Source organism: Stenella coeruleoalba (assembly GCF_951394435.1).
Source record: "Stenella coeruleoalba genome assembly, chromosome: 18".
NCBI classification, from domain to species: Eukaryota; Metazoa; Chordata; class Mammalia; order Artiodactyla; family Delphinidae; genus Stenella; species Stenella coeruleoalba.
The window spans coordinates 46,997,761-47,024,187 of record NC_137164.1 but is presented as its reverse complement, the minus strand read 5'-3'; the positions used below and the strand labels follow the sequence as shown (position 1 = coordinate 47,024,187).

Here is a 26,427-nt window from a genome sequence, read left to right as displayed (position 1 = left end):
GAAAACAAAATTAGTGGCCTTTCTCAGTAAAGGAGCTTGTCAGAATTGATCACTTTTATTTGTCTTTAACCATATCCTGGCATTTATTTTGGTCATTATTTATAATATTTTTGTCTGTAAAAGTTAGAGGGAAACACACATTAAGATTTTAAATAGAGCTATCATTTTCTTTGTCTCAGTTTGGCATATATGAGTGGCTGAAATTAGCATTAAATTAATGTGGAGAAGTCAGAAGTTATTTGTGCATTGCCGAATATTAGCTAACATTTTACTGTACTTCCTGAGTAAAGCGCTGGCAAGTGGCTGGGCGTGTAAATTCAAGGTCATTGGGTGTCAGTGCTGGGTGTAAGACCTTCGGGGTTAAGTTCCCTTGAATAGGGTAAAGGATTGTGGGGGATCAAGGGCATTGTATGGAATGGACTACTTTGTGCGTCATCGAGTGCAAATTGTATTTTGGCTCAATCCTTTTGCACATGGAGGCGCAAGAGGCCACAGAGGTTACGCCTGCATTCAGGCTGTCCTCAGATGAAAGTTGGCTACCCTTTTCTTACAAATCCCCAAGGAAAAGAGATTCCATGACCTTGGTTGACTGCACATTTCAGAGCTTCTCAATCACACTTGTAAGGAGTTCTTCCTAAAGCACATTCCTAGTCCTTCCTCTTTCAGTTAGTTTCTTTTCTCTGGCATATTACCAAAAAAAAAAAAATCTTTTACTGTTTTCTGTCTCCCCTTTAAGTTTCTCTTTATCAAAACAATACATATTCCTTATGTACTCATTAGAGAAATAGCAGAAAACGTAAAAAGAAGTCAGAGACAAGAAAAGTAAACCTACATAGTTTTCATTACACTGGAAATGAGATAACTTCTTATATGCTATTTGTATTTTGATTTTTATACTTAAGCATATGTAGTACAAACCTTTGTGTGTCAGTGGGCATATTTCTACATCTTTTGAAATGACCCTTTATGGTATTTTATTTTACAGCTCTGTGATAATTTATTTAACCGCCATCCTATTTTTGGACATTTAGTTTGCTTCCAAGATTTAGTAATTACAAATAGCAGAGAAATAAATATTCTTTTGCACGCTCTTAATTATTTCCTTAGGATGAATTCCAAGAGTTAGAATTGCTAGAACGAAAGGCATATGCATTTTATGGCTTTTAATATTTTCTGCCAAATTGCCCTGTAGTTAACAGCCCCACCCACTAGATTATGAGAGTAGCCTGCTCTTAATTAATTTACATTGCAGCTGTATTCAAGAACTTGGAAAAGCTAGTTTGCTGGCCTGAATGGTCATTTTCTAGGTTGAAGAGCAGGCTATATAATAGGTGCTCAATAACCATCATCCTTTTTTTCTACTGAAATTCCTGTCACCTCATGCCTTTTGGTGAGAGTGGGAAATTTTAATATATTCATTCTATTTTATAAAGGAAAGATGAGGGCTTCCCTGGTGGCGCAGTGGTTGAGAGTTCGCCTGCCGACGCAGGGGACACGGGTTCGTGGCCCGGTCTGGGAAGATCCCACATGCCGCGGGGCGGCTGGGCCTGTGAGCCATGGCCGCTGAGCCTGAGCGTCCGGAGCACCCCGCAACGGGAGAGGCCACAACGGTGAGAGGCCCGTGTACCACAAAAAAAATAAAAATAAAATAAAAGTAAAATAAAAAGGAAAGATGAGTAGTAAAAAGGGAACAGGAGTTTTGGAGCAATGTGCAGTTGTGTGCGTGAATGGTCTCTGCATTTCCTACCCTAGGGACATTGAATCAGCTTCCAGAATGTACCTTTGTGGACTGTGGGCAGTGGGATCGTAAACAGCCACATAGATATGAGTGCAAGGTCTCCGAATGGGTGACAACTAGGATTCCCATCTATGCCATCCCGATCTGCGAACCCGATCAGTCTCTCTCTGTATAGGACTGAAACAGAGGTAATTAGAGACTGGAAGCTCTGTGTATGTTAGAAAAATCAGGCTAATATTACAATTTCCAAATTTTGTGGAAGAACAAAGAAATGGCCTATCAAAAATAAATTGTGCTTTTAAAATACAGTATTTCTTATGGAGACTTTATTAAAATAGTGTCCCCTAAGGAGTCTTTCATCTGAAGTAAATATGTTAGAAATTAATTTTCTTAGGAAATGGACTTTTAATGGTGGCAATATTTATCTATGTAGTTATCTATAATATCTACAATATTAAACTGTAAAGATGCTGATGGTGCTTTGATTCATAGCACTACTTTCTTAAATTAAAAAATTTATTCTTTTACTGAGGTATAGTTGCTGTACAATATCATATAACTTACAGGTATACAGTATAGTGATTCACAATTTTTAAAGGTTATATTCCATGTATAGTTATTATAAAATAGCGGCGATATTCCCCGTATTATACAATGTATCCTAATAGTTTGTATCTGTTACTCCCCTACCCCCGTCTCGCCCCTCCCCGCTTCCCTCTCCCCACTGGTAACCACTAGTTTGCTCTTATATCTGTGAGTCTCATAGCACTGTTCCTTTTAATTTTTTGTTTTGTCTATAACCTAGCCATGCTGAGGGTATTTGATCCTAAGGCAAAGCCTTTCAACTAGTATGGTATCAAGTCACACTGGTATGCCACAGATGGGTTACAGGTATCCACCCCTTGAGCGTTTGAGACTGTCTGCCAAGGCCAGCCTTGTCTGATTAACCCACTGTGCGGTAGAGCCATGCATTGTGACTTTTGGCTTCCTTGGAAGACTATATTCTAGGTTCAGATCAGCACAGACGTGTCTGAGCATCCTTATTCAGTCTCCTATAGATTACTCTGATACCATTTGGGGGAGAATTGAGGGATCCAAAAACTTTTGAGGTATTCACTAGAACTAGAGTAGAACGAGAGTTACCTAAGATTCTCATAGAGGGATGCTGAAATTCAAGAGGTAGTTTTGGTATCTTCAGTGCCCTTTGCCCTGGAAAAATGACCTAGATAGGCTTAATTTTGCAGTCCTGTGTTCTATGAACTGTACTACAAACAGTGGGAGTTGCAGAGATAATCAGTCGTGGTTAAGAGCTATTGAGGAGCTTCCCATTGCACAGACCTTCTTCTTAATGTCAATATTTGTACTTCCTTGCAGACTGTGTATCCCCGCATCCTTGGCTGTAATTTTTGTAGGTGTGAAAAAGTACTGAATACCTAGGTTTGCTCTTAAAAGTTGTACCATAGCACAGATCACGTTCTCATTGTCTAAGTTTTGAATGGAACATTCTGAATGGTATAAAATTAGACATTAGGCATTTGTAATAATACTTTAGGAAGGATCTATCAACTCTTTCAGCCATATTTGTTGGCTTCACTGGTAATAAATTATAAAAATAGGCCCATAAGTTGAACCTCAGACTCTTTTTATTTCTGAATTTTATTTTATTTTTTTTATACAGCAGTCTCTTATTAGTTATCCATTTTATACATATTAGTGTATATATGTCAATCCCAATCTCCCAGTTCATCACACCACCACTCCCCTGACCCCGCTTTCACCCCTCGGTATCCATACGTTTGTTCTCTACATCTGTGTCTCTATTTCTGCCTTGCAAACTGGTTCATCTGAACCATTTTTCTAGATTCCATATATATGCATTGATATACGATATTTGTTTTTCCCTTTCTGACTTACTTCACTCTGTATGACAGTCTCTAGGTCTATCCATGTCTCTGCAAATGACCCAGTTCCGTTCCTTTTTATCACTGAGTAACATTCCATTGTATATACGTACCACATCTTCTTTATCCGTTCGTCTGTCGATGGGCATTTAGGTTGCTTCCATGACCTGGCTATTGTAAATAGTGCTGCAATGAATATTATGGTGCATGTGTCTTTTTGAATTATGGTTTTCTCTGGGTATATGCCCAGCAGTGGGATTGCTGGGTCATATGGTAATTCTATTTTTAGTTTCTTAAGGAACCTCCATACTGTTCTCCATAGTGGCTGTATCAACTTACATTCCCACCAGCAGTGCAGGAGGGTTCCCTTTTCTCCACACCCCCTCCAGCATTTGTTGTTTGTAGATTTTCTGATGATGCCCATTCTAGCTGGTGTGAGGTGATCCCTCATTGTAGTTTTGATTTGCATTTCTCTAATAATTAGTGATGTTGAGCAGCTTTCTATGTGCCTTTTGGCCATCTGTATGTCTTCTTTGGAGAGATGTGTATTTAGGTCTTCTGCCCATTTTTGGATTGGATTTTTTTTTAGTATTGAGCTGCATGAGCTGTTTATATATTTTGGAGATTAATCCTTTGTCCGTTGATTCGTTTGCAAATATTTTCTCCCATTCTGAGGGTTGTCTTTTCGTCTTGTTTATGTTTTCCTTTGCTGTGCAAAAGCTTTTAACTTTCATTAGGGCCCATTTGTTTATTTTTGTTTTTATTTCCATTTCTCTAGCAGATGGGTCAAAAAAGTCTTGCTGTGATTTATGTCAAAGAGTGTTCTTCCTATGTTTTCCCCTTAAAGATTTATAGTGTGCAGTCGTACCTTTAGGTCTTTAATCCATTTTGAGTTTATTTTTGTGTGTGGTATTAGGGAGGGCTCTAATTTCATTCTTTTATGCATAGCTGTCCAGTTTTCCCAGCACCACTTATTGAAGAGACTGTCTTTTCTCCATTGTATATCCTTGTCTCCTTTGTCATACATAGTTGACCATAGGTGCGTGGGTTTATCTCTGGGCTTTCTATCCTGTTCCATTGATCTATATTTCTGTTTTTGTGCCAGTATCATACTGTCTTGATTACTTTAGCTTTGTAATATCGTCTGAAGTCAGGGAGTCTGATTCCTCCAGCTCTGTTTTTTCCCCTCAAGACTGCTTTGGCTATTTGGGGTCTTTCGTGTCGCCATACAAATTTTAAGATTTTTTGTTCTAGTTCTGTAAAAAATGCCATTGGTAATTTGATAGGGATTGCATTGATTCTGTAGATTGCTTCGGGTAGTATAGTCATTTTCACAATACTGATTCTTCCAATCCAAAAACATGATTTATCTCTCCATCTGTTTGTGTGTCATCTTTGATTTCTTTTGTCAGTGTCATACTTTTCTGGGTACAGACAGGTCTTTTACCTCCTTAGGTAGGTTTATTCCTAGGTATTTTATTCTTTCTGTTGCAATGGTGAATGGGATTGTTTTCTTCTCTTTCTGATCTATCGTCTTTAGTGTATAGGAATGCAAGAGATTTCTGTGCATTAATTTTGTATCCTGCAACTTTACCAAATTCATTGATTAGCTCTAGTAGTTTTCTGGTGGCATCTTTCGGATTCTCTGTGTATGGTATTGTGTCATCCCCAAGCAGTGACAGTTTTACTTCTTTTTCAATTTGTATTCCTTTTATTTCATTTGCTTCTGTAATTGCCGTGGCTGGGACTTCCAAAACTATGTTAAATAATAGTGGTGAGAGTGGACATCCTTGTCTCATTCCTGATCTTAGAGGAAATGCTTTCACTTTTTCACCACTGAGAATGATGTTTGCTGTGGGTTTGTCATATATGGCCTTTATTATGTTGAGTTAGGTTCCCTCTATGCCCACTTTCTGGAGAGTTTTTATCATAAATGGGTGTTGAATTTTGTCAGAAGTTTTTTCTGCATCTATTGAGATGATCATACGGTTTTTATTCTTCAGTTTGTTATTATGGTGTATCACATTGATTGATTTGTGTATATTGAAGAATCCTTGCATCTCTGGGATAAACCCACTTGATTGTGTTGTATGATCCTTTGAATGTGAATGTGTTGTTGGATTCTGTTTACTGGTATTTTGTTGAGGATTTTTGCATCTATATTCATCAGTGCAATTTTCTTTTTTTGTAGTATCTTTGTCTGCTTTTGGTATTAGGGTGATGGTGGCCTTGTAGAATGAGTTTGGCAGTGTTCCTTACTTTACAATTTTTTGGAAGACTTTGAGAAGGGTGGGTGTTAGGTCTTCTCTAAACATTTGATAGAATTCACCTGTGAAGCCATCTGGTCCTGGAGTTTTGTTTGTTGGAAGATTTTTTTTTTTTTTTTTTGCGGTACATGACCCTCTCACTGTTGTGGTCTCTCCTGTTGCGGAGCACAGGCTCCGAACACGCACGCTCAGCGGCCCTGGCTCACGGGCCCAGCTGCTCCGCGGCATGTGGGATCTTCCCGGACTGGGGCACGAACCCGTGTCCCCTGCATCGGCAGGCGAACTCTCAACCACTGCGCCACCAGGGGAGCCCCCCAATCGAGTATTTTAAAATGAAAAATATATCTCTTGGTGCTTATTGTATTATACCAAGGACTAAATCATCACAAAACTTTTCCATATAGATAAATAGAATTATTTTGTTTAACTGTTTTTAAAATTAAAGGATAATTGGTAGAAAGAAACATTCTAACCATAAGCTCTTTTAAAAAAAATTATTTATTTTTGCCTGCATTGGGTCTTTGTTGCTGCGTGCGGGCTTTTTCTAGTTGCGGTGAGCGGGGGCTACTCTTTGTTGAGGTGTGCGGGCTTCTCATTGCGGTGGCTTCTCTTGTTGCAGAGCACAGGCTCTAGGCATGCAGGCTTCAGTAGTTGTAGCATGTGGGCTCAGTAATTGTGGCTCGTGGGCTCTGGAGCACTGGCTCAGTAGTTGTGGCACATGGGCTTAGTTGCTCCATGGCATGTGGGATCTTCCCAGGCCAGGTCTCGAACCCGTGTTCCCTGCATTGGCAGGCAGATTCTTAACCACTGCACCACCAGGGAAGCCCAGAAAGAAACATTCTAAAAACATTGTTGAGTGACCTGTCCTATTTGTTAGAAGTAGTCAGACTTACTACCTAAAACTGTTTTTTTCATGTTTATATAATGCGTTCAAGAATTGGAAACAGATCGAAAAGGTTAGTCAAGGCAAAGTGTTGTGACTCAAAATCTCCAGTTGTTTTTCCCCCTGGACATTTTTCAGGGACATGCAAATCAAAGTCATATATATATATAACAGATATAACTTATATACAGACACACTCAGATGTACATATGCTTATATCCTTCTATCTTCTGGCATAATAATGACAATTTTATTGCTTTATTCAATTGCATTTTAGTCTTATATATAACAAATACACTGGGTAACAAATTTCTTTACTGACAGGAGAAAAGTGATTAAATGCAGAATGATATATTTGCCCACATTGCCTCATATTTCAGATGATTAACCAATCCCTTCTGTTGGTCTTGACAAAATGTGTTTATAATTAATGTAAAGTAATAGACTAACATTTGAATCACTATTATAAGTATGCTTAACTAATATAAAATAGTGTTGGAGACTGGTCTGTTTCTTCACAATTCTTATGATAGTACCTTGCAACTTTTGATAGTTTTATAGACTTGGTAGTAATGGTTGCCTTTAGGAATTATTATTCTTTTCTGTGTACAAATATTATTTCTGATGTCCTCTGAATGAAGTAAGAAATGCGTGTTTGAGTTGCCCATTTATTTTTATTTTTATTTTTTTAATTTTTTTTTGTGGTACGTGGGCCTCTCACCGCCGTGGCCTTTCCCGTCCCAGAGCACAGGTTCCGGACGCGCAGGCTCAGTGGCCATGGCTCACGGGCCCAGCCGCTCCGCGGCACGTGGGATCCTCCCGGACCAGGGCACGAACCCGCATCCCCTGCATCGGCAGGCGGACTCCCAACCACTGCGCCACCAGGGAAGCCCCGCCCATTTACTTTTTAACTGCTTTTTGAGACCACTTTAAAGAATGTATTCTTTTTTAATTAAAAAAACAGAATTTGTGATTAAACATACAGTAGAGAATTTTTTTATTTAATAAAGTTTGTTTTAGAGCCGTTAAGATTCACAGCAAAGCTGAGCAGAAAGTATAGAGTGTCTGTGTACCCCCTGTCCCCATTCATGCACAACGCACACCACAAGGTATATTTGTTACAATAGATGAACCTACATTGACACGTCATCATAACCCAAAGTCCACAGTTTACATTAGAGTTTGCTTTTGGTGCTGTAAATCCTGTGGGTTTGGACAAATATATAAGTTCCATGTGCTCACCATTGTAGTATCATATAGCAATAGAATAGTTTCACTGCCCTAAAAATCCTTTATGTTCTCCCTGTTCATTCCTCCCTCCCCCTTAACTCCTAGAAATCAGTTATCTTTTTGCTGTCTCTCTAGTTTTACCTTTTCTGGAATACCATATAGTTGGAATCATGCAGTGTATAGCCTTTTCAGATAGCTTTCTTTCACTCAGTAATACGCATTTAAGTTTCTTCTATGTCTTTTCATGGCCTGTTAGCTCTTTTTAGTGCTGTTTAATATTCCATTTTCTGGATGTAGCACAATTTATTTATTCACCTACTGAAGGACACCTTGGTTGCTTTTAAGTTTTGTCAGTTATGAATATAACACTACTGTAGACATCCATGTGTAGGTTTTTGTATGGACCTAAATTTTTAATTCATTTAGGTGAATTCCAAGGATTGTGATTGTGGACACTATAGTAAAAGTATGTTTTGTTTTGTAAGAAATCCCTAAAATATCTTCTAAAATGGCTGTACCACTTTGCATTCCAAACAGCAATATATCAGAGTTCTGTTGCCCCACATTCTTGCCAGCATTTGATGTTGTCAGTGTTTTAGATTTTGGCCATTCTAATAGGTGTATAGTGGTATCTCATTGTTTCAATTTGCATTTCTCTAATGATATATGATATTGAACATCTTTTCGTATGCTTAATTGCCATCTGTATATCTCTTTTGGTGAGGTGTCTGTTAAGGTCTTTGACCCATTTTTTAACCAGGCTGTGTATTTTCTTATTGTTGAGTTTTAAGAATTCTTTGTATATTTTGGGTAACAGTCTTATATCAAATGTGTTTTTTGCAAGTACTTTCTCCTATTCTGTGGTTTCTTTTCTCATTCCCTTGAATGAAACTTAATGAAGTCCAACTTATGAATTATTTCTTTAATGAGTCGTGCCTTTGGTGTTATATCTATAAAGTTATCTCCATACCCAGTGTCATCTAGGTTTTCTCCTGTCTTGGAGGAGTTTTATAGTTGGGTATTTTATATTTAGGCCTGTGATCCATTTTGAGTTAATTTTTTGTGAAGGGTATAAGGCCTGTATCTAGAGTGATTTTTTTTTTTTTTTTTACATGTGGATGTCCAGTTTTCCAGTAGTGTTTGTTGAAAATACTGTGTTTTCTCTGCTCAATTGTCTTGCCTTGCTCTTCTGTCAAAGATAAGTTGACTATATTTATGTGGGTCTGTTTTTATGCTCTCTATTCTGTTCCACTGATCTGTTTGTCTCTTCTTTTGCCAATACCACACTTTCTTGATTATTGAAGCTTTACAGTAAGTCTTGAAGTTGGGTGTTGTCAGACCTCTGACTTTTTTCTTCCCCTTCAATATTGAGTTAGCTCTTCTAGATCTTACGCCTCTCCATATAAATCTAGAGTCAGTTTGTCGATACCCACAAAATAATTTGCTAGAAGCTTGATTGGGATCGGGTTGAATCTGAAGATCAAGTGGGAAAAACTGATATCTCGACAATATTAAGTGTTCCTATCCATGAACATGGGGCATTTCTCCATTTATTTAGTGCTTTGATTTCTTTTGTCAGAGTTTTGTGGTTTTCTTCATGTAGACCTTGTACATCTCTTGTTAGATTTATATCTGTGTTTAATTTTGGGGAGCACTAATGTAAATGATAATATGTTTTAAAATTCAAATTGACTTGTTTATTGCTGGTATATAGGAAAATGCTTGACTTTTGTGTATTAACCTTGTATCTGGCAACCTTGTAATAATTGTTCATTAGTTTCAGGAGTATTTGGTTGATTCTTTGTAATTTCTACATGTAATTTACGAGCAACGATAGGTTTATTTCTTTCCAGTCCGTATACTTTTTATTTCCCTTTCTTATCTTTACTAGATCATGGGCTAGGATTTCCAGTATGATATTGAAAAGCAGTGGTGAGAGTTGACATTCTTGCCTAGTTCCTACTCTTAGTGCAAAGCTTCTGGTTTCTCATCATTAAGTATGATGTTAGATGTAGGTTACTTGTAGATATTTGTATAAGTCAGGGTTCTCCAGAGAAATAGAACCAGTAGGATACATATATAGCTAAGACGATTTATTATGAGAATTGTCTCAGACAATAATGGAGGCTGAGATAATACCACAATATGCCATCTGCAAGCTGGAGAACCAGGAAAACTGTTGATGTAATTCAGTCCATGTCTGAAGGCCTGAGAACCAGGGGAGCTGATGGTGTTAAATCCTGGAGACCAAAGGTCGAATAATGAGGATCTTTGATGTCTCAGAGCAGGAGAAGATGGATGTCCCAAATGAAGGAGAGAGAGAGAGAATTTGCCCTTCCTCTGCGTTTTTGTTCTCTTTGGATCCTCAATAGATTGGTTGATGCCTGCTGACATAGGTGAGGGTGGATCTTCTTTACTCAGTCTACTGATTCAGATGCTGATCTCTTCTGGAAACATCCTCATAGGCATACCTAGAAATAATGTTTTACCAGCTATCTAGGCATGCTCTTTAGTCAAGTCAAGATGACATATAAAATTAATGATCACAATGTTCTTTGTCATGTTGAGGAAGTCCCCCTCTAATCCTAGTTTACAGAGAGTTTTTATCATGAATGAGTATTAGATTTTGTGAAATGCTATTTTTGCATGTATTGGTATGATCATGTGATTTTTTTTCTACTTTAGCTTGTTGATGTGAGGGATTGTTTTCATTGATTTTCTAGTTTTGAATCAGCCTCACAATCCTACTTTTCTGTGGTGTATAATTTTTTTTACACATTGTTGCATTCATTTTGCTAATGTTCTGTTGAGAATTTTGACAGCTGTGTTTATTAGAGAGATTGGTCTGTAGTTTTCTTGAAATGTTTTTGTCTGGTTTTGGTAAAATGGTAATACTGGCCTCGATGAGTTAGGAAGCCTTCCCTCTGATTCTGTCTTCTGGAAGAGGATAGAAAATTGGTATAATTTCTTCTTTAAATACTTGGTAGAATTCACCAATGTACTTATCTGGACCTGGTACTTTAAGTTTTGGAAGGATAACTATTAGGTATAAAATAAGCTACAAGGGGGCTTCCCTGGTGGCGCAGTGGTTGACAGTCCGCCTGCCGATGCAGGGGACACGGGTTCGTGCCCCGGTCCGGGAGGATCCCCCATGCCGCGGAGCGGCTGGGCCCGTGAGCCATGGCCGCTGAGCCTGCGCGTCTGGAGCCTGTGCTCCGCAACGGGAGAGGCCACAACAGTAAGAGGCCCGCGTACCGCAAAAAAAAAAAAAAAAAAGCTACAAGGAAACATTGTACAACACAGGGAATATAGCCAATATTTTACAATAACTATAAATGTTTTATAGTTTTATAATAAAACTATATAAATAAAAATAATTTATTAAAATTAATTAAATTAAAATTTTTAATTATAAATTATAGCATTTTATAACTATAAATAACTATAATAACTATAACTACACCTTTAAAAATTGTGCAATCACCTGTAACATATAATATATATGGCAAATATACTTAAATAAAAACAAAAACAAAAACAAACAAAAAAACCCAGCAAAACATTTTTTTCTTTAATGGATACAGGCCTATTCATATTGTCTGTATCTTCTTGTGTGGGTTTTGGCAGATTGTATCTTTCAAGGTAGTGATCTATGTCATGTAGGTTATCAAATCTGTGAGCATAGAATTGTTCATAATATTCTTTATTCTTTTATTGTCCATGGGATCTGTATTGATGTCTCCTCTTTTGCTTCTGATATTATTAATTTGAGTCTTCTCTCTTTTTCCCTTAGTTAGCCTGGCTAAAGGTTTACCAGTTTTATTCATCTTTTCAAAAAGCCAGCTTTTGGTTTTGTTGATTTTCTCTATTGATTTCCTGTTTTCAATTTCATTAATTTCTGCTCTGATTTTTATTATTTCTTTTCTTCTGCTTACTTTGGATTTAATTAGCTCTTCTTTTAGTTTCCTAAGGTGGAATGTTCGATTATTGATTTTTTATATTTCTTTTTTTATAATACATTCAGTGCTATAAATGTCCCTCTAAGTACTTCTTTTGCAGCATCTGACAAGTTTTAATAAGTTGTATTTTCATTGTCATTTAGTTCAAAATGTTTTAAAATTTCTCTTGAGATTTCTTTTTTGACTCATTTGCTGTTTAGAAGTGTGTTATTTTGAATTCCCAGCTATCTTTCTGTTACTGATTTCTAGTTTAGTTCTAGTGTGGTCTGAGAGTAGACCTTGTGAGATTTCTTTTTTAGAAACTAATTAAGGTGTATTTTATGGCCCAGGGTATGGTCTATTTTGGTGAATGATCCGTGGGAGCTTGAAAAGGATGTGTAATCTACTGTTGTTGGATAAAGTAGGTTACAGTATGAATTATATCCAGTTTATTGATGGTGCTTTTGAGTTCAGCTATGTCCTTACTGATTTTCTGTTTGCTGGATCTGTTCATTTCTGATACAGAGATGTAAAGTCCCCAACTGTAATGGTGGATTCATTTATTTCTCCTTGAAGTTCTATCTATGTTTTTGTCTTGCATATTTTGACATTTTGTTAGACAAATACATATTAAGGGTTGTTATGTCTTCTTGGAGTATTGACCCCTTTATCATTGTATAATGTCCTTCTTTATCCCTGATAACTTTCCTTGCTTTGAAGTCTGATCTGCTTGAAATAATATAGCTACTTATGCTTTCTTCTGATTAATGTTAGTATGGTATATCTTCCTCTATCCCTTTACTTCTAACCTATATGTCTTTATATTTAAACTGGGTTTCCTATAGGCAACGTATAGTTGGGTCTTATTTTTTTGATCCACTATGACAAACTCTGTCTTAATTGGTGTGTTTATATCATTAATGTGTAAAGTAATTATTTCAGTTGGATTAATATCCACCATATTTGTTATTATTTTCTATTTATTGCCATTGTTTTTTGTTCTTGTTTTTGTCTTTCACACTTTTTCTACCTTTTATAGTTTTAACTGAACATTTTATATAATTCTGTTTTCTCTCCTTTCTTAGTATATTGGTTATATCTCTTTATTTACTTTTTTTAGTAGTTGCCCTAGAGTTTGCGATATATGTTGATGACTAATCCGTGTCCACTTTTAAATAACACTGTCCTGTGTCATGGATAATGCAAAGTACCTTATAATAAAAAATATATTTCTGATTCCTCTCTCCTTTGTCTGCCCATAAAAGGCATTCCTCATTTCTGTTACAGTGTTTTTGATCACTTGTATTTCTTTTTGAGTCCTTCTCAGCATTTCCATTTCTCTACTTACATTACTCATCTGTTTTTCCATGTGTCTACTTTTAAAATTGAAGTTCTTAGCATATTAATTGTAGTTTTTTAAATTCCTGGTCTGGTTATTTCAACATTCTGTCACATCTGACTCTGGTTCTGATGTTTGTTCAGTCTCTTCAAACTGTGCTTTTTGCCTGTTAGTAACCCTTGTAATTTTTTGTTGAAAGGTAGACATGAGATACTGGATAAAATGAACTACAGTTAATAGGCTGTTAGTAATTTAGTGGTAAGGTATAGTGCTATGGTCAGGTCTTAGTCTTTTGGAGAGCCTATGCCTCTCAGCTGTGTAAATCACCAGTGCTTCTGAGTCCTCCCCATCCCCTTACTTGGGACAGGATGGCTAGAGGGGGCTGGAGTTGTGTATTCCCCTCCCTGCAGGTAGGTTAGGTGCTTATAAGACTCAGCTGGTTAGGCTTTGGTAAGAGTTTCTCCTAAGGGAAGTTCTTGTTAAGAAGAATTTAGTGCTCCAACATGTTTTTCAAATGGAAATCCTCCCCCTGATGGAAGTATTAGAGGATTTTTCTCCAATATTCACTGTAAGGACATGGTACAACTCCCAGAGAATAAAACTCAAAAAGTGCGTGGACACCCTATAAATGGAGTTTTTAATTCTCCGGTTTGTCTATCCTGAGCTTCCACTAATTCTTCAATTACAGTTCAGGTTTCTCTACCCGAGCACTGCTTCCCAAAGAGGTTTTGGTTCAGGGGCTTTTGCTCTGGCAAGTTGGGGTTCTCTGCATCCTCTTGTCTTTCCAGTTTTTGGAACAGCAGTTTGCCTTATGACCTTACTTCTCTGATGGATCTAACGGAAGTTGTGGTGTCTGTCTATTGAGCTTTTTACTTGTTGTCATGGTGGGTTGATGACTTTAAGCTTCTTACATGGTGGACCGGAAACTGAAAGTCCCTGAGGTTATTTTTAGTTCTTCCAAAACTGCATTGTTTAGAACCTAGTTCTTTTATTTATTTTCCTCATAACTGTCTAGGAATTTTCTCAAATAACAATTCCAACATTGTTATGTAATCAGAGAATGTGTCCTTAACATTTAAAGGTCCAGGGAAGTGGGAGATCTACACAAAGGGCAGAGAGTATAGTAGTTTGTGGTTATTATAAGATAGAATATTTTGTTTAAAAACCTGACAAGTATAAATCTTTTCGCTCCAGTACTTTTTCAGACAAGAACAGAAAGGATTGATTTTTCCGTAAGACTAAAATCTTGTAAAATACACTCACTGACTGCTCAATGTAGTGGAAAAAACAAAAATATTTGGCACATAGTTTCCTTTTTCAGGATGCTAAATTCTTAGCTCAAGATAGTAGTATAATGTGCCCATTTTTTTTTTGTGGAATTGAATAGAACTTTAAAAAGATTATAGATTTTGCAAATTAGATAACAATGTATCATAGCTCTTTGCATAATAAAAAATATTTGCAAATGTCAGTTGATATCCCACTTGAAGCAATATAACAGAATTCAGTGAGTCAATTACAAATATAACTTAGACAGTAAGTTCCTTTCAATTTCACCTACATATTTTTTTTAGATTTGTAGTAGTTAAATTTTAACTGCAGCACAAATATGCAGCTCTGTGTGTGTGTGTACTTTCCTTGTTAGAAAATTGATATGACTTTTTTATACTTTATGAAAGTTAATCTGGATTAAAAACTCATTTCTCCCATCTGTTTTTCTTTTAACCTGTTTGGCTCTTTTTAACCTCAAAATTTGAATACCCAATTATTTCTTTTAATTACACAGATAATATATGAAATTCATAAAAAGTGAGAAAATTCGTCAAAACATGTGAAGAAAATCAGTCAATGTCTTGTCAGGTCCAATTTTGAAATGTATATCCTTTTAGCTCTCTCTCCTCCCTCTCTCCTTCCCTCCCTCCCATTCTTCCTTCCTTCCCCCCACCCCACTTTTCTCTCTGTCTGTCTCTCTGTCTGTTATAAGCATTGTTTTTAAAGATACAGGAACAGGGCTTCCCTGGTGGCGCAGTGGTTGAGAGTCCGCCTGCCGATGCAGGGGACATGGGCTCGTGCCCCGGTCCGGGAAGATCCCACATGCCGCGGAGCGGCTGGGCCTGTGAGCCATGGCCGCTGAGCCTGCGCGTCCGGAGCCTGTGATCCGCAACGGGAGAGGCCATAACAGTGAGAGGCCCACGTAACCGCAAAAAAAACAACAACACAAAAACAAAACAAAACAAAAGATACGGGAACATATTCTTCTGTCATTTCTTTTTCACTTAATTATGATCATTCATCTACTTTAAGACAGAAAGCTGCATATCATAAATTCAGTGAATAAATATTATTCACTGGTTTGTATGTCCCATAGTCCATTCAACCAATTACCTGTGGTTTGGCATTTAGATTGATTCCTTTTGGTTCTTTTAATACTATAAGAAGGGCACTGTTGTACATGCTTAAGTATGTGCTTGTTCAGTCATTTTCTTAGAATAGCAGTTTCTGTTAATTTCATTATTTTTTACCAGGATACTAGTAGGCCTTGATGTTTCTCTTACATTTGTGTATCTGCAGCTTTTTTCAGTTTAGTAGGTTTTCAAGTTAATGTTAAAAGAAAAACCTACATTTTGCAGTATCTGAGGCTGTTGTTCCAGTAATTTTATGCATTCAAAATGTGGTTATGGGTCATCATGGTCCGATCTTTAGGGATAAACCATGTAGTTATGAGCAAGATAAACTTTACCATTTTTTTTTGTCCTTTTAAAATCTAGCAGAGATATTTTTGTTTTTAAAGATAGCATTTATCTGATATTGTGTTGAAAAATACTGTGCCTAAAATAAATCTCTTTATTTTTAGTCCAAATAACCATACATGCTAATTATATATTATATAAATTTATTATATATATTATACATTTAGTACATAATCATATACACGTGTTATATATAGACCCATATAGAATATGTAACCATACGTAATCATATATAATACTTAAACTGCTTTATAAGTCACTTTTAATTCTTATGTACTAATATACTTAATTTATTATTTTTCCCTTATTTCATCCTTTTTGCTTAAAATGAAGTCAAATTTTCTAAGGCTTCCTTGTGACCTTAAATTTTATCTACCATCAAAGATCAGGGAAGTTTTCCCTCTGATCTGGCTAAGTTTAAGTTAGTTAAGCCTTAGACCTAGTTAGGGGAATATTTCCCCTCTGTCCCAAGATGTCTCTGGCAACAGAGTAGAAGAAAGGTGTAGCAAGACTGTCACTTATTGGACAAAGAGTAATGGGAACTGAGAGTAAAGGCTGGCTGTGATGGCTAAGGGTCTGGTAGCACGGTTCATGAAGGGTTTCTAGCCTGAGAAGCAGGGTTGATTATGAAGTCATTCCTTGAGGGACAGTTCATTAAGCAGAGTAAGATTTTCCTGTTCCCTCCCTCCCTCCTTCCCTCCTTTCCTTCCTTCCTTTTTTTGGGAAGGGCTGTATGGAGATCAGAGACACTGTATTTGGTTTGGATTTGTAAATCATGGCCTACTCAAGGAATGTCCAATTGGAGATGTTGACCAGTCAGTTGGAATATAGTCTTAAGTAAAAGAAGTCAGAGCTGAAAATACAAAGTTGGGTTCCAGCAATTAGCTGCTGCCATTTGGCTGGCCGATTATATCACCTGCCCCTTTTTCAATGGAGACACAACTGTAGGTAGGTGAATTCTTCATTTTACGGGGATGACTCCTGCACTGAGGAATTTTAGCATCCCCGGGCATTAAAGGCCAGTGACACTCCTCCAGTTCTGTGACATTCAAAACTTCTCACTTCTCTACCCACCCTGCCCCTACCCCAGTTCCCAAAAGGATTGGGTAGAAGCTGGAGGGAAGACCATGATCCCAGTAGAGGTTGAGGTCTGTTGAAGTGATGGCATAGAACGACTTTGTCCGGTAGGCATGGAATGAAATCCATATGTGTAGTTCTTAATTTTCTACTAGACACATTAAAAATTTTAAAAATAACGTTAAAAATATATTTTATTTATCCCAATGTAACCAAAATATCATTTCAACGTGTAATCAATTAAGTTAATGAGATGTTCTACATTCTCTTTTGCATATGAAGTTTTCCACATCCAGTGTGTATCTTATATATAAAGCACCTCTTAATTTGGACTAGTCACATTTCAGCTGCTCCATAGCTGCATATAGCTAGTGGCTACCCAGGCATCATAGGTGTAGACTGTGTGTATCCTAATGGAAATGAATTTGTGGTTTGCTTTCCAGCATGTTCTCCCACCTTCTAAAAAGAAGTCCTTCTTTTATTCCTGTGACTCTGAATCAGCAGTGAGATGCTCTAAGAACCTACTAGCCCTCAAAAATTTTCATTTTCAGGAGAAGACACCCTTCCTCTTCTTCTTTAGCAGGGACATTGTGGCAGTTTAATTTACATTACCTTGGTCATGACTTAAATTTGTTTGGTCCGGTACAACTAGATGGAACTAACTCCTGTATTACCACAAGGGTATATTGAATTGTTACTTAAAAGGTAACATGACTAACACAATTGAGAAAATATAGACAGGTTTATATTTCAGTTCATAGTCAGCATATTCATTTAGGTGATTACAGTTTCTTACTTTTGGGGTTTTCTAGGCTAATTTGGTAGATACTCACTGGCCATGTCTAGGAATGAGGTGAGAGATCTTCCTTGAGTTGTTATATTAATATTGAAATCCCTATAGGTTTCTTTCAGTTGCCGTAGATTGAACTAATGAGCAAATTCTTGCAGCTCCTTTCTGGAATTTTTGCCCTTGTTTAGTGGGAAAATTTGTATATGCAGAAAGAGGAGAAGAAATTCGAACAAAATAGTAAAGCCATCTTGTAAAATGTTTCTCATTTCCCAGTTAGGTGTATTTTAAGGTAAACTGTAAATATTCTTTATAATCAGATATTATTTTCTTTTAATATTCAGGTTGTATCTGTACTCTTGGGCAATATAATTCAACAGAAAATTAAGATTCTTTCTAATGAGTTCATAATATCAATACTTATAAAATAGTGCTTCTTAGATGGGGCACCCTCCTTTGCTTCTCCTTCCTCTGCCCCTCTCCCTTGACATTTGGCTATTTCTCACAGTTTTTTTTTTCTTTGCCGTACCACGCAGCATGTAGGATCTTACTTTCCTAACCAGATATCAGACCCACGTCCCCTGCATTGGAAGCACGGAGTCTTACCGCTGGACCACCAGGGAAGCCCCTGATGGCATTTTGGATTGCCACAACTGTGGGGGTGAAGGAATGTTCCTGGGATCTAGTTGTAGAAGGCAGGGATGCTGCTGAACGTCCTACAATGTACAGGACAAGCCCCCAGAACAAACAACTATCTGGTCTAAATGTCGTAGTACAGATGTTGAAAAGCCCTGGTCTAAAAGAATACCGGAGTTATGACAATGGACTTCCTTAACAGAACCTATTTCCTCTCTCTATGAGCAGAATTTAATTTAGACATATTGACTGTGAAGTAGCAGAAAAAGGTAATAGAAACTTCCTGGATACAGTAAGTTATACAGATTGAAAATTATACTGTTTCTGGTTTTATGGGGCAGGTTTATTAAGAGGCTGGAGGAAGTAACAAAGCCTGAGTAAATGCCCTGTAGTTATTTAATTCCTTAATAAAAAGTGTGCTTCAGATTTCTGTTGAATAAATTTTCCTTTCTGAATTGCATTGCGTTGCATTTTAGAATTTTAGAAGTACCGCTTATGGGAAAAAATAACCCTAGATTTAATTTTTCTACACACACACCCCTTATAGAAATTCTAAGAAGGCGTAAAGATGGTTGATAAAATGAGGGAGGTGCAGAGATGGGGGAAAGTCATTCAGGGTGACAACAGCATGGGTAATGGCATGGCGGTGTTAATATCACTGGCATTGTATTGCCCTGAATACAGACAGATTTTAAATTTTTAGCCCCTTGGATTTATTTTACCTCCTATGTAGTTTTTCTGGTTTCCTCAAATAATTTTGCAAGTTTTCCACAGCTCAAATAACAGGGCACTCTGTAGGTATCTTCTCCTACAGAGAATATGTTGTGGTAATGAATATCTTTCTTTAAAACAGTGTATTTGTGGGTAATCATGTGAAGGGGAACCATAGAAAAGGCTTTGAGCACTGCATCAAATAACATTTGATTGCTAGGAAGGGCTATCAGACACTTCACGGCTGTGCCCGGCAGTCGGAGAATATTAACTGTCCTAGAGATGTCCATGGAGAGGTGAGCTGGGTCTCTGTTATTGGTGTTCATCCTCACAGTTTTAAACAGATAAAATAGTTCACTGTTGCCATGCATCATGAGAAATATATGTTAATTGTGTAGATCAGTCTTCTATCAATTCCTTTCATTAGTATTTTTATCAAATCTACCATTTCCATTCTAGTTCTATAATAGTTCACATAGAGAAATCTCACACATAAAACCAAGAGGGTTCTGCAAAGAGTCAAAAATCAGATTAGGACATCCATTCTTAAAAGTAAGTTTAGTAGAATGGGTGAAATAGTATAACCATTACTACTATTAATTAAAATTACTTAATATTAACAATTAATATAAAATACTTTGTGCTAAAGTATCTTATGTGCATGAACTCATCAAATCTGTAAAATAATTTTGTGAGATAGAATGTTATCTGCATTTTACAGATAAGAAAACTGAGACCATCAGAAGGTCATAACCCATGTTATGGGCCCATGTTCTGGGCAATATTCTATTCTAACTTACACTTCTATATAGTCATGAAAGTGTACAGAAAAAAAGCATAGACTTGGAAGATAGAATGCTTTTAAAAAGGTAAAAGATAAAGTCGTCAGAATTCTTGGAGATGGTATTGGATAAAATGAAAGTAGATGTGTAATAAATAACATTGCCAATAAAAATGTCAAATTAGTACAGGATTTGGATTATACGAAAATTTAATTATTACAACTAAAGAGATCATTTGGGGAATCTGGAGAGATCACAGCTAGAGGTGGGTATACTTGGAAGCTGACAGATTACATTTTGGGTTGAGCCAATGCATTTGGCCATTTGGCAGCCAACTACTAATGTCTTTCTCCACTGCAGTCCCAGGACCCAGAGTGTTGAGGAAAAAAGAGAGGGGAAAGGCCATTCCAGTGATGTGTCTTACATGATTGTCCAGGCAGTGCAAACAACTGCACCTTTGTATTTTTGATATAGTCTTTTTAAAGCACTTGTGTTACACCTTTTAATAACAGGACGAATACTACCTAGCGCTTTCACATGCTTTGACAATCCTTCTTAGATGAAATAAACTGTAAAGGTCATTTGTTCTAGCTTTACTTTTTCAAAACATACATTTAAAACCAGTATCATGCCTAGGGTTTTCAAGGAATGTGATATTTTATATTTGTTACAAAATCTTAACTAAATAATATGTATAAAATAGGAAGGCATTGAATATAAGACCTAGTTTACCAGTTTACATATTTTTCTGGCCACTGAGGAGACCCATGAGGTTGATCTTTTCTTTTTGTTTTCATTAGAATAGTTCTAACTAAAAAAAAAGTTAACTTGGATTTTTATTTCTCCTCAAAATTTTTTTGCCTATTCCCAACTCTTCAGTGCTATTTCTTCAGGCTGTACAGGAGACAGATATTCAACAGCTCGTGTTCTAATAAGATAATCCATTTTGGGTTTGATAAGGAGCCACTTGACATCATTGTAGGTCAGGAAAGGTGGAAATATAGGTCAATAGTCATTTCCTTTGTTTCCTACAGAAAATAAATGACTTTATTTTTGATAGTAATCTTCATTGTCTCCAGGCACAGAGGACCGGTGATGTTAGTTATTTCATTACATATTCCATTCAGTGTTCTGCATATTTTTTTCATTACTATCCAAATGACTTTTCATAAAGGGAAACAGCGATGAATATGTTAATGTACAGTACTCTTAAACTTGTACTTTGGCAAATATTTATTTTGTTTTAAGTTTTGATAACCATGGAAGTCTGTAAAATGATAAATCCCGGGAAAAATGATAGTGAAGACAGAGTTAATTCTTGTCTTGAAAATGCAGCTAAGAAGATGACTTCTTTATTTATAGTTTTTTCCTTATTTCAACCAAACCTGTGTTTCCAAGTTTGAATAAATTTGACTCTATTAGTATCTGTTATAATATTCGAATGTACTCAGCTTGAGAGAAATTTTCTTCGATGCATAACAGATCCTGAGTAAGCAAAAATGTATTGAAATTAAACAATATACCGAAATATTCATGTATCTCAGAGTGCAATAGGTCCTTTACGGGATATTGGAGGAATATATGACACGTTTGGCTTTTCCTGCTGGGCTTCCTGCCTCAAGCTTCATGTACAATGTAGAAAATCAGTGCCATCCTTGACAATCCTCTCAGCTCTTACCCCACACTTCCTCCTTCTTGTCAGTCATCAAAAGCTGTTCATGGGCTTCCCTGGTGGCGCAGTGGTTGAGAGTCCGCCTGCCGATGCAGGGGACACGGGTTCGTGCCCCGGTCCGGGAGGATCCCACCTGCCGCGGAGCGGCTGGGCCCGTGAGCCATGGCCGCTAAGCCTGCGCGTCCGGAGCCTGTGCTCCGCAACGGGAGAGGCCACAACAGTGAGAGGCCCGCGTACCGAGAAAAAAAAAAAAAAAAGCTGTTTATTCTTCCTGTGTACTCTCTCTCAAATAATTTTCCTCCTCTTTATTCCCACTGCCACTGTTTTGGGTCAGGCTCTCCCCAGCTCTCCCCTGAGTTGTTGCAGTAGCCTGTGAACTGGTGGCTCTTCCCTCTACATCAAATTCTATCTGTTTATAAGCCATCTTCCAAAGCAAGTCCAGGGCTAGTTTTCTAAACACAAAGCTTAAACACATTATGCTTTTGCTTCATGATGCCCCGTCACCTGCTGTGTGATACCCAAACACATTTCTTTCCCATTTACCTCAAGTTTTCTTGGGATAGGGAATCTTTCTCTATTATTCACTAGGGCCCCTAGCAACTAGCCCATTGCAGGCATTAAAGAAACATTTTTGCATGAATAAATGAATTACCATAACATATAAGACCTTTTGCCCCCTAACACCAAGTTACTTATATGGTCTCATCTCCAGTTTCTCCTCCAATAAATCCTGTGTTCCAGCCACATGAAATCCTTTATTATTGTTCACAAACATGGAGAATTTCATTGCCCTACGATTTTGCTTATGCTCTTCTTGCCATCTGTTTCTCAACCATCAGTTATATCACCTGGGTCAAGTGAACCCAGGGAATGAACTGATTTTAGATTTATTTACATTTATTCTTTCATCAGCCCAACAAACATCTACTGAGCACATAGCATGTGTTAGACACAGTTATAAGTTTGGGGATAGGGACTTATGAACAAAAAGGCAATGTCATGGCCCTCCTGGAACTTACATGCTAGTGTAATAACAGATAAAGAATTTGTCAGGTAGTGATGAATACAAGGGTGGAATCGAATATACAGAGGCCTGGAGGAGAGAGCATTTTTCACATGGTTGAGATGTACCCTGAGCAGAATGGTGGAAAACAGGGTTGGGTAACTGGTTAGAGGCACATTGGGTAAATAGTTAGAGGTACCCACTATAGGACAGGGTAAAGACTCCATAATGACCTTAACACCATCTCCCTTCAGTGTGTCTGTGATCAGCCTGCCCTTGCCTTGCTGCTCCCACTTCAGCCCTGGTTCCCAGCCTTTTGATATAACAGGAGCTTGAAGTATACTAGCCAGAGTGGCTTGGACACTTCTGGGCTCATCCAAACTTTGCAGCCAATGTCAGAGTACCGAGCAGTTGAGAATCTCTATCCCAGGTAGCAATGGAAAATAGGTATTAGCCCCAGAGTTAGACTGCCGATCATTTTCATAACCTTGGGCAGATTACTTAATCTCTCTGAACCTGAACTTTCTTGTCTGAAATGGACATAGTAAAAAAGAAAAGAATGAAACTCTGTAAGTTTCCCCATTTTGTTCACTGATGTTTCCTAAATAGCGAGACAGTGCCTGGTACTCAGTAGGTATTTTTTGAATGAACGAGTGATATAACAAATGTAAAGCCCATGAGACAACACTTGGTACGTAAGTGTTTAGTAAATAGTAGTTACTGTTATTATCATTGTTCGAATATGGTTATGTGTATATTGCTATTATAATTGTTGTATAATTATTTTAAAAATTTTGAGATGCTGTGGTCATATTGTGGTTGTATTGCAAGTGTAATTGTCCATGTGTGGGTCCTGTGTACTGCATCGGCCTTTCTGCCCAGCCTCCTGGTGCCTGGTTTTTGTGCCCATGTGTGTGCCTGGGCTTGGGCACATGGCTAGCTCTCTGATTCTTGTCTGCATCTGTTACCCAGTTCTGGCTTCTCCTGGGGCTAGGCACTCAGAATTAGTTTCAGCTAGCCCTGCTCCCTTCAGAGAATCTTGTTTCTGGCTTCCTTTTCCAGGACTGAACTCACTTCTCTCTTTTCTTTCTCATCCTCTTTTTTTGGGGGGAGGTGGGAGCTATAATTGACATATACTGTTAATAGAGTCACCATGCTGTACATTACATCCCCATGACTTATTTATTTCATAAATGGAAATCTGTACCTTTTGACCACCTTCACTCACTACACACACACACCCCTGTGGCAATCACCAATCTATTCTCTGTATCTATGAGCTCTCTCTCTCTCTTTTTTTTTTTTTTGGTATTGTGTGTGTGTGTGTGTGTGCATTTAAGATCTTACGTCTAAGCGAGATGTGGTATTTGTCTTTCTTTGTCTGACTTATTTCACTTAGCATAATGCCCTCGGGGTCCATCCATTGTTGTTGCAGATGGCAAGACTTCCTTCATTTTTATGACTGAATAATTCCCTTATACTTTACCTGACATCCAGACCACTTGTTAGCCCATCCTGATACCGGTTCCTACACATTTGATCTCTCCCTGGGATGTTAATATCTGCGCAGCTGAGCTGAAGTTTTGTGCTCCCTCTCTAGGGTTTGGTTGGTGGTCAGTTAGCACGTCTCTTGCCATGATAATTGCCTGATTTTTTGACCTGGTTTCTGTTCTCTAGTCCTGGCTCTGCCCGTTACCTCCTGTAGTGCCTCATGGTTCGTGAATGTGGCACGGATAGAATGAGATGACTGCCATAGCAGAGACCTGTCACTGCGTGTTTAAGGAGAAATTTGGCCCACTCATGACCCCCAAGTGTGTGCAGCTCTTCAGAATATGAATGACAAAATAATTTTTATTACAATCTGTATTAATGCTGGGGTGGAAGACTTATTTAGAAGCTCAGTTGACATTTCTAAAACTATTAGTGTAAACGATCCATTGTTGTGGTAATTTAGCACTTTACCAACATAGAAAGCAATGATTCTTTTTTTTTTTTTTTTTTTTTTTTTTTGCGTACGCGGGCTTCTCACTGTTGTGGCCTCTCCCGTTGCGGAGCACAGGCTCCGGACGCGCAGGCTCAGCGGCCACGGCTCACGGGCCCAGCCGCTCCGCGGCATGTGGGATCTTCCCGGACCAGGGCACGAACCCGTGTCCCCTGCATCGGCAGGTGGACGCTCAACCACTGCGCCACCAGGGAAGCCCGAAAACAATGATTCTTGCTATCAGGAAAATATAAGTTGCTGCACTGCATGTGCAGCTTTTACCAATTCTTATGAAAGACACGGTTCCATGTTTCAATGTGAGGTGATCATGGAAGGGTTTTGTTTTTGAGACTGATGACAGATATTTCAGAATAATGTTTATATGGATCATTGAAACCACTGAAGGGGATTTAAGTTGCAAGTCCCAGTAGGTCTATAGTTTGGATTCTAGTTCTCCCAGTAAAATATGGTCATCAGTGTGATATCCACTCTCCTGTGCTGCAAAGCAAGGGAAGATGAAAGCCTGGGCCAGAATGGCAAAGTCAACATTTCAACTGATATTTATTTTGTACCATCAGAGGTACTTTAATTATGCATATGCCCTCTACAAAATTGACTTACCAGTGTGAGGGTATGTGAGTTTAGAAAAATATAATTTTACACTTAATCTAAGCACTTATAAATTGAATGTGAGGCCCGAATGTATCTCTTTTGAGTATAAAAGGTCGAAGATGAAGTTCCTGTATAATCCAAGTACTTGAAACTATTGTGAAAATATCGCATGAGCCATCTAGGATATGAATATTTTCAAAACACTGGGTAGCAGATGAGATTACCATAGATTTTTCTGGATGTTGAACTCAGGATGGGACTGACTTGCTAAATTAATTATGAGATGTTTCTAGGATAGGAATGTATAATCTTATCAAGCTAAGGAAATATGTTGAAAGATTGATTTAAAGAAAAAAATAAGTGAAATAGCTTTGAAACCAGGGGCTTATTTGATCTCTTATTGTTATTCCCCAAACTGTTGATACTCACCGGTGACCAGAAGTTGCGCATTCCTTTCAGTGACTAAATCAGTTCAGCCCTGAGAGGAGCCATCAACTGAGATTCCAGAGCTCCTCCAGAGCCATCAACTGAGATTCCAGAATCTCAGCCATCAACTGAGATTCCAGGCCTTCAGTAAGGTGCTCATGTTTTTTTCCACGTCGATTTAGGGAGCGCACAGAGGAAGATGGAGAGAGAAGAAGAGGGAGAGGAAGGGAGAGAGGGGTTTAGTGGTTGGGAGCTTAGTTTGGTTGGGCTCAGGCTCCTTTGGTTTGGAATCGAGCTGCACCACTTACTAATCGTGTGACCTTGGACAGTTTAACCTCCTTGTGTCTCAGATGCCTCATCTTCGGATAATAAAGCCTTGACCTCTTGGGTAGCTCTAAGGACTGAATGAGTACACGTCTCTTAGCACAGGGTCTAGTCCATAGTAAATAGGCAAATAGTAGGTGCTGTTATTATGTTTGTTAGCAAGATAATAATAAAATGGTAGCTGTGTTATGCTACCTATTGTTGCATAACAATAGATAATGGAAACTGTTGGCTGGGCATAATTCTAATCTCTTAGGTGTGTCGATCCTTATGAAGAGCAGGGATTCACTCATTCTTTTGCATTTCAGCGCAAATTTGGGGGTAGTATAAAACACTTATGTTTTCTCTGAAGAAAGGACGTATTGGTTGA

At 37.9% G+C, this 26,427-nt stretch overlaps 1 protein-coding gene across 5 annotated transcripts in view; it reads left to right on the top strand.

The window, feature by feature from the left end:
- Nucleotides 1-26,427, top strand: part of KLF12 (KLF transcription factor 12) — a 452,101-nt gene that overhangs the window by 173,282 nt on the left and 252,392 nt on the right. For 2 of the 5 annotated variants that reach the window (XM_079903472.1, XM_079903468.1), the window contains exon 1: nt 1,486-1,610. The exons of the other annotated variants lie outside the window; for them this stretch is intronic. In XM_079903472.1, the coding sequence (XP_079759598.1) occupies nt 1,557-1,610 (54 nt within the window). In that variant the 5' untranslated portion in view covers nt 1,486-1,556. Of the gene's footprint in view, nt 1-1,485; nt 1,611-26,427 lie in introns of those variants that run through there. 5 annotated transcript variants of the gene reach the window in all.